This window comes from Hypanus sabinus, chromosome 4 (assembly GCF_030144855.1).
Source record: "Hypanus sabinus isolate sHypSab1 chromosome 4, sHypSab1.hap1, whole genome shotgun sequence".
NCBI lineage: Eukaryota > Metazoa > Chordata > Chondrichthyes > Myliobatiformes > Dasyatidae > Hypanus > Hypanus sabinus.
Genome location: NC_082709.1, coordinates 99,075,581 through 99,089,294, shown reverse-complemented (window position 1 = coordinate 99,089,294; position 13,714 = coordinate 99,075,581). Strand labels below are relative to the sequence as shown.

The window sequence follows — 13,714 nt, the reverse complement described above, 5'->3', positions numbered from 1 at the left end:
AGCTCTTTTGTTGACATTCAGGGAAAGATTGTTGTCATGACACACGCATCACTAGGTTCTTTGTCTCTTTTTTGTAGTGCACTTCACCATGGTTTGACATCTGCCCTACTATAGTGCTGTCATCTGCAAAATTAGGGTTAGGATGTTGGATCAGAGATCAACTGTCTTTCATTTGAAAGGTGGTTTCTCAAATTCCTCCTGGTTGTACTGAAGTGGGAACTTTAGGATTGGTTGGTTTACAAGTGAGAGTGATCACCTGACATCTTCAAAATTTAAATAGGTTAACTGCAGCAATTATTTTACAGCGATTTTCATCAATGTAACTGCTTAGGTAATTGTTGATATACTTGCGGATTTCCAATAATGCCAGTAAATGCTGGTATTGACTGCTTTACTGGGATCCCTTGGTATGGGCACCAGATAGAGTAATATACTCCAGCACTTTGTCACAAATGCATTAAGTGCGTGCAGAGATTTAATATTGCTGAAGAGTTGTTGCTTTGTTTTCTGCAGGCACGGTTCAAAAGTTCGGACTCAGTTGCACAGCTCTTCCAAAGAGTTCCCAACATCTCCAACCTCCAGTGGGAAGTCCTCCCCCATGAGAAGACGGCCGTCTTCTAACAACGTTGCAGAGAGTGGGAAAAAGAGCAGAGAGAAGGGGGAAGTAGCTCGGCAGAAATCCGAGGAGGCAGAGCAGGCTGAGGGTGATACTCCTTCTGTGACAACTCCAGTGAAAGAGCACGAGAGGAGAAAAGCAGCTGTGGGTGAAGGCAAGTAGAACAACTACCTGCATTTGTATAGCACCTTTAATGCAGTGCAACATCCCAAATGTCTTCAGCCAGAAGTGCATCTATAAGGACTGGCCTTTGAAGTGAGATGGGAGTTAAGTAAGGGGAGCTGAAGGATGTGGTGCAAATAAATGAAAGAAATGAGCAACAGAGGTGTTGGGAAGTTGTGGGATTGGAATTGGAATAGGTAGAACAATGAGTTCTTCATTTTTTCAAGATCTAGCCATGGAAAAGCTAGCATACATTGCACATCCCTAATTGGCCTTGATAAAAGTGGTCATTTCAGAGGATCCCACTACCAAACACATCTTTCCCTCCCCCCCCTTCTGCTTTCCGCAAGGATCACTCCCTATGCGACTCCCTTGTCCACGTCCCCCCCCATCCCTTCCCTCCGATCTCCCTCCTGGCACTTATCCTTGTAAACGGAACAAGTGCTACACCTGCCCTTACACTTCCTCCCTCACCACCATTCAGGGCCCCAGACAGTCCTTCCAGGTGAGGCGACACTTCACCTGTGAGTCGGCTGGTGTGGTATACTGTGTCCGGTGCTCCTGGTGTGGCATTTTATATATTGGTAGACCCGATATGCCCGAGAAAGCAAGATCTCCCAGTGGCCACACATTTTAATTCCACGTCCCATTCCCATTCTGATATTCCCATGGCCTCCTCTACTGTCAAGATGAATCCAAACTCAGGTTGGAGGAACAACACCTTATATACCGGCTAGGTAGCCTCCAACCTGATAGCATGAACATTGACTTCTCTAACTTCCGTTAATGCTCCCCTTAATACCCCATCCCTGACATATTTAGTTCTTTTTTATCTCTCTCTCTCTGCCCATCACTCTGCCTGTTCTCCATCTCCCTCTGGTGCTCCCCCCTCCCCCTTTCTTTCTCTCGAGGTTCCCATCCCATGATCCTTTCCCTTTTCCAGCTCTGTATCACTTTTGCCAATCACCTTTCCCGCTCTTAGCTTCATCCCACCCCCTCCGGTCTTCTCCTATAATTTCGCATTTCCCCCTCCCCCCACTACTTTCAAATCTCTTAGTATCTCTCCTTTCAGTTAGTCCTGACGAAGAGTCTCGGCCTGAAACGTCAACAGTGCTTCTCCCTATAGGTGCTGCCTGGCCCGCTTTGTTCCACCAGCATTTTGTGTGTGTCATTTCAGGGGAGATTGTTTGGAGTTAATCACAGTGTTGTGGGCCTACAGTCACACGGAGAGTGGGTAAGGAAGGGAGATTGTTCGGAGTTAATCACAGTGTTGTGGGCCTACAGTCACACGGAGAGTGGGTAAGGAAGGGAGATTGTTCGGAGTTAATCACAGTGTTGTGGGCCTACAGTCACACGGAGAGTGTGTAAGGAAGGGAGATTGTTCGGAGTTAATCACAGTGTTGTGGGCCTGCAGTCACACGGAGAGTGGGTAAGGAAGGGAGATTGTTCAAGTTAATCACAGTGTTGTGGGCCTACAGTCACACGGAGAGTGGGTTAGGAAGGGAGATTGTTCAGAGTTAATCACAGTGTTGTGGGCCTACAGTCACACGGAGAGTGGGTAAGGAAGGGAGATTGTTCAGAGTTAATCACAGTGTTGTGGGCCTACAGTCACACGGAGAGTGAGTAAGGAAGGGAGATTGTTCGGAGTTAATCACAGTGTTGTGGGCCTACAGTCACACAGAGAGTGGGTAAGGAAGGGAGCTTGTTCGGAGTTAATCACAGTGTTGTGGGCCTACAGTCACACGGAGAGTGGGTAAGGAAGGGAGCTTGTTCGGAGTTAATCACAGTGTTGTGGGCCTGCAGTCACACGGAGAGTGGGTAAGGAAGGGAGATTGTTCGGAGTTAATCACAGTGTTGTGGGCCTGCAGTCACACGGAGAGTGGGTAAGGAAGGGAGATTGTTCGGAGTTAATCACAGTGTTGTGGGCCTACAGTCACACGGAGAGTGGGTAAGGAAGGGAGATTGTTCGGAGTTAATCACAGTGTTGTGGGCCTACAGTCACACGGAGAGTGGGTAAGGAAGGGAGATTGTTCGGAGTTAATCACAGTGTTGTGGGCCTACAGTCACACGGAGAGTGGGTAAGAAAGTGAGATTGTTCGGAGTTAATCACAGTGTTGTGGGCCTACAGTCACACGGAGAGTGGGTAAGGAAGGGAGATTGTTCGGAGTTAATCACAGTGTTGTGGGCCTACAGTCACACGGAGAGTGGGTAAGGAAGGGAGATTGTTCGGAGTTAATCACAGTGTTGTGGGCCTACAGTCACACGGAGAGTGGGTAAGGAAGGGAGATTGTTCAGAGTTAATCACAGTGTTGTGGGCCTGCAGTCACACGGAGAGTGGGTAAGGAAGGGAGATTGTTCGGAGTTAATCACAGTGTTGTGGGCCTACAGTCACACGGAGAGTGGGTAAGGAAGGGAGATTGTTCAGAGTTAATCACAGTGTTGTGGGCCTACAGTCACACGGAGAGTGGGTAAGGAAGGGAGATTGTTCAGAGTTAATCACAGTGTTGTGGGCCTGCAGTCACACGGAGAGTTGGTAAGGAAGGGAGATTTCCTTCATGAACTATTTCTGTCTGGGATTTTGCGACAATGCATCATCTGATTACTCATGGCGAGGGTATCCCCAGCTACTGTGGTGGCATTTGAGCCCAGGTCTCTGGATTATTAGTCCAGATGTCTGCTGATCGTCATCATATTCCTCAGTGCTACTTTGCCGATTTGAGGATGGAAGGATTTTGGAATCCGGATTAGAGGATGTTTTTGATGGCTGGACAGGTCACACTGTTGGGTGCTGCTGATATGAAATAGTATGCATTTTAAAACACAGAATGAAAAGCTTCACTTCTAGCTGACTGAGCAATGTAGTCCTGGTCCAGCAAGAACACAGTGTGTATTTCTGTGACTTTAAAGCAACTAGAACACTTTCTAGTTTTCAACTTTAAAATCAATACAACACAGAACATAGAACAGCACTGGAGTGGACTTATATCTCACAGTTTCTAAACAACTACACGATCCATATCCATCCATTCTCCTGGTTCCACGATCCATATATAGAACATAGAACATAGAATAGCCCTTCGGCCCACAATGTTGTGCTGACCCTCAAATCCTGCCTCCCATATAACCCCACACCTTAAATTCCTCCATATACCTGTCTATATTCTTGATATCTGTCCATTCCCCCAGTTACACGTTCCATATCCGTCCATTCTCCCAGTTACACGTTCCATATCCGTCTGTTTCCCCCAGTTATACGATCCATATCTGTCAAAATCTCCCCAGTTACACGATCCATATCCATCCATTCCCCCAATTACACATTCCATATCCGTCCATTCCCCCAATTACATGTTCCATATCCGTCCATTCCCCCAATTACACATTCCATATCCATCCATTCCCCCAATTACACATTCCATATCCGTCCATTCCCCCAATTACATGTTCCATATCCGTCCATTCCCCCAATTACACATTCCATATCCATCCATTCCCCCAATTACATGTTCCATATCCGTCCATTCCCCCAGTTACACATTCCATATCCGTCCATTCCCCCAGTTACATCTTCCATATCCGTCCATTCCCCCAGTTACATGTTCCATATCCGTCCATTCCCCCAGTTACATGTTCCATATCCGTCCATTTCCCCCATTTACACGATCCATGTCCATCCATTCCCCCCAGTTACACAATCCATATCCGTCCATTTCCAAAGTTATATGATCCATATCCGTCCATTCTCCCAGTTACACGATCCATAACCATCCATTCCCCCCAGTTACACAATCCATATCTGTCAAAATCTCCCAGTTACACGATCCATATCCGTCTATTCCCCCCAGTTACACAATCCATATCTGTCAAAATCTCCCAGTTAAACAATCCATATCCGTCCACTATCTGAGTTACACGATCCATATCCGTCCACTATCCGAGTTACACGATCCATATCCGTCCATTATCCATATTACACGATCCATATCAGTCCATTCCCCCAGTTACACGTTCCATATCTGTCAAAATCTCTTAGTTACACGATTCATATCCGTCCATTTCCCCCATTTACACGATCCATGTCCATCCAGTCTCCGTTACACAATCCATATCCGTCCGTTCTCCCAGTTATACTATCCATATCCGTCCATTTCCGCAGTTACACGATCCATATCTGTCCATTCTCCCCAGTTACACGTTCCATATCCGTCCATTTCCACAGTTACAGGATCCATGTCTGTCCATTCCCCCAGTTAAACGATCCATATCCGTCCATTCCCCCAGTTAAAACATTCCATATCCATCCATTCCCCCATTTACACGATCCATGTCCATCCATTCTCCATTACATGATCCATATCCGTCCGTTCTCCCAGTTATACTATCTATATCCATCCATTTCCGCAGTTACACGATCCATAACCATCCATTCCCCCCAGTTACACGATCTATATCTGTCAAAATCTCCCCAGTTACATGATCCATATCCGTCCATTCTCCCAGTTACACGATCCATAACCGTCCATTCCCCCAGTTAAAACATTCCATAACCGTCCATTCCCCCATTTACACGATCCATGTCCATCCATTCTCCGTTACACGATCCATATCCGTCCATTCTCCCAGTTATACTATTCATATCCGTCCATTCTCCCAGTTACACGGTCCATAACCATCCATTCCCCCCAGTTACACAATCCATATCTGACAAAATCTCCCAGTTACACGATCCATATCCGTCCATTTCCCCCATTTACATGATCCATGTCCATCCATTCTCCGTTACACGATCCATATCCGTCCGTTCTCCCAGTTATGCTATCCATATCCGTCCATTCTCCCAGTTACATGATCCATATCCATCCATTTCCCCCATTTACATGATCATGTCCATCCGTTCTCCGTTACGCGATCCATAACCATCCATTCCCCACAGTTAAACGATCCATATCCGTCCATTCTCCCCCATTACATGAGCCATATCCATCCAATGTCTCCATGAACTAAATCCCAATATTCTGAAAAACGGGAAAACGGTAGCTGAACAGATTGTTGGGGCACTAGAAATGATTTTTCAAGAATCCATACATTTTGTAAGGGTTCTGGAGAACTGGAAAGTCCTAAATGGTGCTCCAATTTTTAAGAACGGAGCGAGCCAAAATACGGGAATTTACAGGCCGCATACCCTGAATTTATCAATTTCTAGGATGTTGGAATCCATTACTATAGATGAGGTAAAATAAGCCCAAATCATAAGGTTTTCTTGAGGGGAAGTCTTGCTTGACAAATCTATTGGAATCCTTTGAGGATAGACAAAGGAGAATCAGTGGATGTTGTTTACATGGATTTTCAGAAGGCCTTTTACAAGGTGTCGCACATGAGGCTGCTGAACAGAATAAGAGTCCTTGGCATTACAGGAATAATACTAACATGGATATAAGATTACTTGACTAGCAGGAAGCAAAGAATGGGAATAAAGGCATCCTTTCTGGTTGGCTGCTGGTGTTCTGCAGGGTTGGTGTTGGGAACTTCTTATTTTTGGGTTATATGTCAGTGATCTGGGTGAAGCAATTGATGGCTTTGTGGACGATAAAAAGAGGAAGTGGAGAGGGTGGGAGGTGGTAGCATTGAGGAGGCAGGAAGTCTGTAGACAGATTAAGAGAATGGGCAAAGAAGAGGCAGATTGAATATAGTGTTGGAAGTGTATGGTCATGTACTTTGGCAGAAGGAATAAAGGCATAGACTATTTTCTGCATGGTGCCAGAAGACTGGAAATTAGTAGATATCACTCCATTCCTTAAGAAAGGAGGAAGGTAACAGAAAGGAAATAAAAGACCAGTTAGCCTGACCTCAGTGGTTGGGAGGATGTTGGAGTCAGATGTTGAGGATGATGTTATGGAGTACTTGGTGACGCAGGACAAGATAGGACAAAGTCAGCACCATTTCCTTAAGGGAAAATCTTGCCCGATGAACCTGTTGGAGTTCTTTGAGGAGATTACACACCGGATAGATAAAGGGAATGCAGTAGATGTTGTATAGTTGGACTATTAGAAGGCCTTTGACAAGGTGCCACACATGAGGCTGCTTACATGAGCCCATGGTATTATAGGAAAGTTACTGACATAGTTAGAGAATTTGCTGATTGGTAAGAGGCAGCGAGTGGGATTAAAAGGATCTTATTCTGGTTGGCTGCCAGTGACTAGTGGTGTTCCGCAGGGGTTGGTGTTGGGACTTTCCTTTTTATGCTCTATGTAAATGATTTAGATGATGGAACAGATGGATTTGTTGCCAAGTTTGTAGATGATACGAAGATTGGTGAAGGTGCAGGTAGTGTTGAGGAAACAGAAGGACTTAGACAGATTAGAAAAATGGGCAAGAAGTTGGAAAATGAAATGCAATGTTGGATAATCCATGGCCTTACACTTTGGCAGACTATTTTCTAAATGGGGAGAAAATCCAAAAATCTGAGATGCCAAAGGTCTTGGGAGTCCTTGTGCAGAATTCCATAAAGGTTAACTTGCAGGTAGAGTCAGTGGTGAGGAAGGCAAATGCAATATTAGCATTCAGTTCAAGAGGTTTGGAATATACGAGCAGGGATGTGATGCTGAGGCTTTATAAGGCTCTGGTGAGGCCTCACCTTGTATTATGAACAGATCTGGCTCCTCATCTAAGAAAAGATGTGCGGTCATTGGAGAGGGTTCAGAGGAGGTTCACTCGTGTGATTCCTGGAATGAAAGGGTTATCATGCGAGGTATGTTCGATGGCTGTGTAACAGTACTCACTGGAATTTATAAGGATGAGGAGGATCTCATTGAAACTTTTCAAATATCGAAACGGCTAGACAGAGTAGATGTAGGAAGGATGTATCCCATGGTGGGGGATTCGAGGACAAGAGGGTATATCTTCAGGATAGAGGGTGTCCATTTAAAACAGAGATGCAGAGAAATTTCTTTAGCCAGGGGTTGGTGAGTTTGTGGAATTTGTAACCACAGGCAGCTGTAGAGGCCAGGTCATTGGGCCAGGCAGAGTTTGATAGGTTCTTGATTGGACACGGCATCAAAGGTTATGGGGCAAAGGATGGGGAGTGGGGCTGAGGAGGGGAAAAAAGGATCAGCCATGATTAAGTGGCAGAGCAGACTCGATGGGCGAAATGGCCTAAATATGCTCCTATGTCTTATGGTCTAAGCCAGAGGGTGGTGAATCCATGGAATTCATTGCCACGGAAGGAAGTGGAGGCCAAGTAACTGGGTATGTTTAAAGTGGAGGTTGATAGGTTCTGGATTAGTAAGGACATCAAAAGTTTGGGAAGAAGGCAGGAGAATGGGGTTGAGAGGGATAATAAATCAGCCATGGTGGAATGGTGGTGCAGAGTCATTGGGCTAAATGGCCTAATTCTGCTCCTCAGTTTTATCATCTTATTTAGCTAAATATCTAAACCATCCTACCTACTTGCATCCTAACTTGGTATGGAAACATCTCTGACCAGGACTGCAAGAAACTGCAGAGACCGTGGACTCAGCTCAGTGCTTCATGAAAGCCAGCCTCCACTCCATGGTAAAACAGGCAACATAATCAAAGGCACCCGCCCCCCCCCCAGAACATTCCCTCCCCCTTGTCCTCATCTACACACGGTATAATGGCTTTACTGACTGACTTGTTATTCTCTTCCAGACACATCCAATACAAAGACCATGGCAGGAACTACTGATCCAGAGGAAGCAGCCAAGCTTCTGGCAGAAAGACGAAGACTTGCACGACTGCAGAAGGAGAAAGAAGAGCAGGAGCGGCAAGAGCAGGAAGAAGCTGAGAGGTAGTGAGCATGCTCCAACTTTCTTTCTGAAGTCCTAAAGCTTTGCTTTGTGTGTTGTCTTTAAACTGCTAACACGCCAAGGTATTTCAGGGATGTACAGTTAATCAAATACAACACATGAGGAGATATTGGGGCAGATGGTAAAAAGCTTGACGCGTATTGATTTAGTAGAGAAAATAGTGAGAGACAAAGTAGATTCCAGAGCTCAAAAGTACAACTATTAACTTTAAAACAGGTCAAGAGGCCAGAATCGAGACCTAGGGTTGCTCATGGCCGGAGTGTTGACTACGGAGCTGGGGAGGGGGTGAGATCTCAGAGAGGATTGAAAACGATCATTGTTTCCACTCTGGTGCCTGCACTCCACCATTACAAATTGCCCTGCCTTCTTTGATTGCTAAATGGCACCAGCAACCAACATGACTATGGCGACAGTTCATAAACTACTTATTCTTTTAAATGCATTTCTGCAGCCAACTGGTGTCTGACAGGAGCCTGTAAACTTCTACAGCTAATCTGTGTGTGATTGGAGCCTGTAAACTACAGCCAATCCGTGTGTGACAGGAGCCTGTAAACTTCTACAGCCAATCTGTGTGTGATTGGAGCCTGTAAACTTCTACAGCTAATCTGTGTGTGATTGGAGCCTGTAAACTTCTACAGTTAATCTGTGTGTGATTGGAGCCTGTAAACTTCTACAGTTAATCTGTGTGTGATTGGAGCCTGTAAACTTCTACAGCTAATCTGTGTGTGATTGGAGCCTGTAAACTTCTACAGTTAATCTGTGTGTGATTGGAGCCTGTAAACTTCTGCAGTTAATCTGTGTGTGATTGGAGCCTGTAAACTTCTGCAGTTAATCTGTGTGTGATTGGAGCCTGTAAACTTCTACAGTTAATCTGTGTGTGATTGGAGCCTGTAAACTTCTACAGCTAATCTGTGTGTGATTGGAGCCTGTAAATTTCTACAGTTAATCTGTGTGTGATTGGAGCCTGTAAACTTCTGCAGTTAATCTGTGTGTGATTGGAGCCTGTAAACTTCTACAGCTAATCTGTGTGTGATTGGAGCCTGTAAACTTCTGCAGCTAATCTGTGTGTGATTGGAGCCTGTAAACTTCTACAGCTAATCTGTGTGTGATTGGAGCCTGTAAACTTCTACAGCTAATCCGTGTCTGACAGGAGCCTGTAAACTTCTACAGCTAATCCGTGTGTGACAGGAGCCTTTAAACTTCTACAGCTAATCTGTGTGTGATTGGAGCCTGTAAACTTCTGCAGCTAATCTGTGTGTGATTGGAGCCTGTAAACTTCTACAGCTAATCTGTGTGTGATTGGAGCCTGTAAACTTCTACAGCTAATCCGTGTCTGACAGGAGCCTGTAAACTTCTACAGCTAATCCGTGTGTGACAGGAGCCTGTAAACTTCTACAGCTAATCTGTGTGTGATTGGAGCCTGTAAACTTCTACAGCTAATCTGTGTGTGATTGGAGCCTGTAAACTTCTACAGCCAATCCGTGTGTGACAGGAGCCTGTAAACTTCTACAGCTAATCTGTGTGTGATTGGAGCCTTTAAACTTCTACAGCTAATCTGTGTATGATTGGAGCCTGTAATTTACACTTCGATAATCTGCCTTTGGCTTTGATCTGGTGCTTTGGCTGTCTCCGAGGGAATGTGACATGGTTGAGAACAGAATATGCCTCATTGGGAGGGTGAATCCATGATCTATTACTCACCAATGTTGCCAATTAAAATGTCGGAACAAGATTGAAATCAAGGAGGATGAGACTGGAAGGTGAGCAGATGTTTAGCTCTGTCTGCCAGCTTTTGACGGGCCTCTCTCTGCCAGAGGAATTCTTGGGTCTTGGGCAAGGCTTGATTGAACTAATTTTTAGGGGACTGCAGTTCATGCTAAATGCGCATCAGATTTCCAGTTACTCCTTTTTTAATTGCTGCTTTGCATGATTTTGATCAGGGCTGGCTCTACCACCAGCAGTCAATGAAAAACACAGCACTAAGTCGAACTGAACTGATCTAGACTGAATCAGAATCAGGTTTAATCTGACCAGCATGACTTGTGAAATTGTTGCTATGTGGCATCAGTACATTGCAATACATAATCATAAAAACTGTGAAATTATATGTATTAGTTAAACATATAGTGCAAAAAAAAGAGGTAATGTTCATGAGTTTGAGGGTATATCCTAGGTCAGGGGTGGCCAACCTTTTACATTCTGTACGTCAATTTTTTCACTCACGAGTTTAGATGTGCCATACAACACTGTACCCCCATTCAATTCTTGTAAAAATACGTTAATATAGAATTCGTGCGTGAAAAAGTTGACACATGGAATATAAAAGGTTGGCCGCCCCTGCCCTAGATGATGGTGATCCTTGATCGTAATGTTGTGTTGCCTGTTTGAGGCAGTGATCTTTGAAGATGCTACAGAGCTCATGATGGAGCTGACTAATTGTACAACTCTGCAGCTTCTTTCGATCCTGTGCAGTCATCCCATCCCCCTCCCAACACCAGACAGTGATGCAGCCATTTAGAATGCTTACGGTACATCTGTAGAAATCTGCTAGTGTCTTTGGTGACATACTTAACCTTCTCAAACTCCAAACGAGTATAACCACTGTCATCCCTTCTTTATAGCTGCATCCATATATCAGACCCAGGATAGATCCTCAGAGACACTGACACCCAGGAGTTCGAAATTGCTCACCCTTTCCACTTCTGATTCCCCCTATGAGGACAGATGTGTGTCCCCTCATCTTTTCTGAAGTCCACAATCAATTCTTTGATCTTACTGACATTTAGAGCAAGGTTGTTGCTGTGACCAGCTTATCTCACTCCTGGACACCTTCTTGTTTCCATCTGAAATTCTGCAAACAATAGTTGTGTTGTCAGCAGATTTATAGATGCCATTTAAGCTGTGTCTGGTGATGCAATCATGGGTGAAGAGAGAGTATAGCAGTGGGCTAAACACCCTCCTTGAGGTGTGTCAGTGTGGATTATCAGTGAGGTGGAGATGTTATTTCCCATCTGCACAGACTGGTCTTTCAGTGATGAAGCCAAGGACCCAGCTGCAGAGGGAGGTACAGAGGCCCAGACAGAACATTCTTTGATTGTTCCAAGGATTCTTCAGTTTGATGTTTAATATTCTATGTGTTATTCGATTTTTTTTTTGCAATTTGCGTGACTGGTTCTGGTTTTGCCTATTGGTTATCTGATGTTTTTTGTTTGAACGAGTACTATAGTGTTTTTTTTTGTTCCATGGCTGTCTGTGGGAAGATGAATCTCAGGGTTGAAAAATGCAAACATACTTTAATAATAAATTTACCTTGAACTTTGAAACTGTGACCTCTCTATTAACTGGAAGGACAAGTTGTAGGTGCAGCAAAGCACCAGCACCTGCACGTTTCTCATTACCTGCGCTGACAAAATAACTCTGTTCTTTGATCATCTTTGGTTCCAAGTAATGGAATTCCCTATATGTAATAAGATTCTGATGGGGTAGAGATTCATCTCTACCAAAGGAGTTGTTAGGTGCTCCTTCCCTCTGCTAGCCTGTGGGACACCCTTGGGGAAGGTGTAGCTCCTGCTTAGCCCCCGATCACAGTCACGTGAAGCCATGGGAGCAGGTGGTGGATGGTCATATGAGCAGCTCATGCATATCACAGGTCCTGGTTATGAGACCACCGACACCAGACAGACCGTCTCTGAGGAGTATTGATAATGGCTGGGGACAACGTCTTGTAAAGACACTGCCCAGAAGAAGGTAAGGGAAAACCACTTGTGTAGAAAAATTTGCCAAGAACTATCATGGTCATGAAAAGACCGTGATTGCCCATGTCATATGACATGGCACATAATGATGATCATTAACTTCAATCTCATTTCAAGCAGCTGCACCATCATTACTTCAGGAGTTGGGCAGTAAGCACACTTTGCAAAAAATATACAATATCCCAAATATAAATTTGAACAACTGTGGAAGGGAGTAAAGGAAGTAACTTTTGTCTTGCTGTGTATAATTCAGCTCATCCTGTGGTGGGTGGCAGGGAGTTTTCCTGTTTTGTTTTGTTTTGTTGCCGCTGTTGTGTTGTTGTTGCAGGCTGCCACCAGCACTTTCTTAGGTTGTGCTGGTTGTTAAGGCTGCATCTGTTCACTGTATGTTTCAATATGCATGTGAGGAAATGAATCTTTCTTTATCAATCTTTTTATTAGTTAAATAAAAAAGTACATATATCTATAAACAAGAGGAGAATTATCACAAAATCTATATCAATAACAGTTCAAACAAAAGGAAAAATAAACATTATCAAGATCAAACATAGTATTAATCTAATAGTACATAGTAAAGAGAAAGATACTTGATTCTCCTCTTATCCATAAAAAGAAAAAAAAGATTAGAAACTTTTATAATTGAAATATACAGGGGAAAAAACCCAAAACACAAAAAAAAAATGAAAAGGAAAGAAGTGGGCAGCTCAAACTGAAAGTGAAAGCAAGAAAAAACAAGGAAAAACTTTCTGATCAAATCCAAAACTTCAAAAAGGTAACTGGAATAAGTCAGAGCATATGAAAATATTGAATAAAAGGTTGCCAAATTTCCTCAGATTTAGAGGATGTATCAAATGTCCGACTTCTTATTTTCTCTAAACTTAAACAGGACATAATGGAGGTAAACCAATAAATAACAGGAGGTGGATTAGAATCCTTCCATTTAAAAAAATGACTTTCCTAGCCAATAAAGTTGTGAAAGCTATCATCCGTTGAGCGGAAGCAGGAATATCTCCTGCTTCCAATGGAATGATCCAAAAAATTGCTGTAAGTAAATTCGGTTGTAGGTCCAAACTCAGAACCTTAGATAAAGTTTTAAAGACTTCTTTCAAAAAATTATTTAACTTGATACAGGATCAGAACATATGTATTTAAGTAGTCACCTCAACATTACACCTATCACAAATAAGATTAATATTAGAAAAAATACAGGATAATTTGTCCTTTGACAGATGTGCCTGATGCACTACCTTGAACTGTATCAAGGAATGATGGGCAGAAATAGACAAAGTGTTTACCTAATAAAATTTTTTATCCCATTGATTATCTGAAAGAGACTTACAAAACTCCAATACCCA

At 43.7% G+C, this 13,714-nt stretch overlaps 1 protein-coding gene across 1 annotated transcript in view; it reads left to right on the top strand.

Moving 5' to 3' along the window:
• The window catches only part of LOC132392147 (MAP7 domain-containing protein 2-like), a 254,808-nt gene that overhangs the window by 67,031 nt on the left and 174,063 nt on the right, over positions 1–13,714 (top strand). The window contains exons 7-8 of the mRNA XM_059965996.1: positions 514–770; positions 8,447–8,585. Coding sequence (XP_059821979.1) covers positions 514–770; positions 8,447–8,585 — 396 coding nt within the window. The remainder of the gene's footprint in view (positions 1–513; positions 771–8,446; positions 8,586–13,714) is intronic.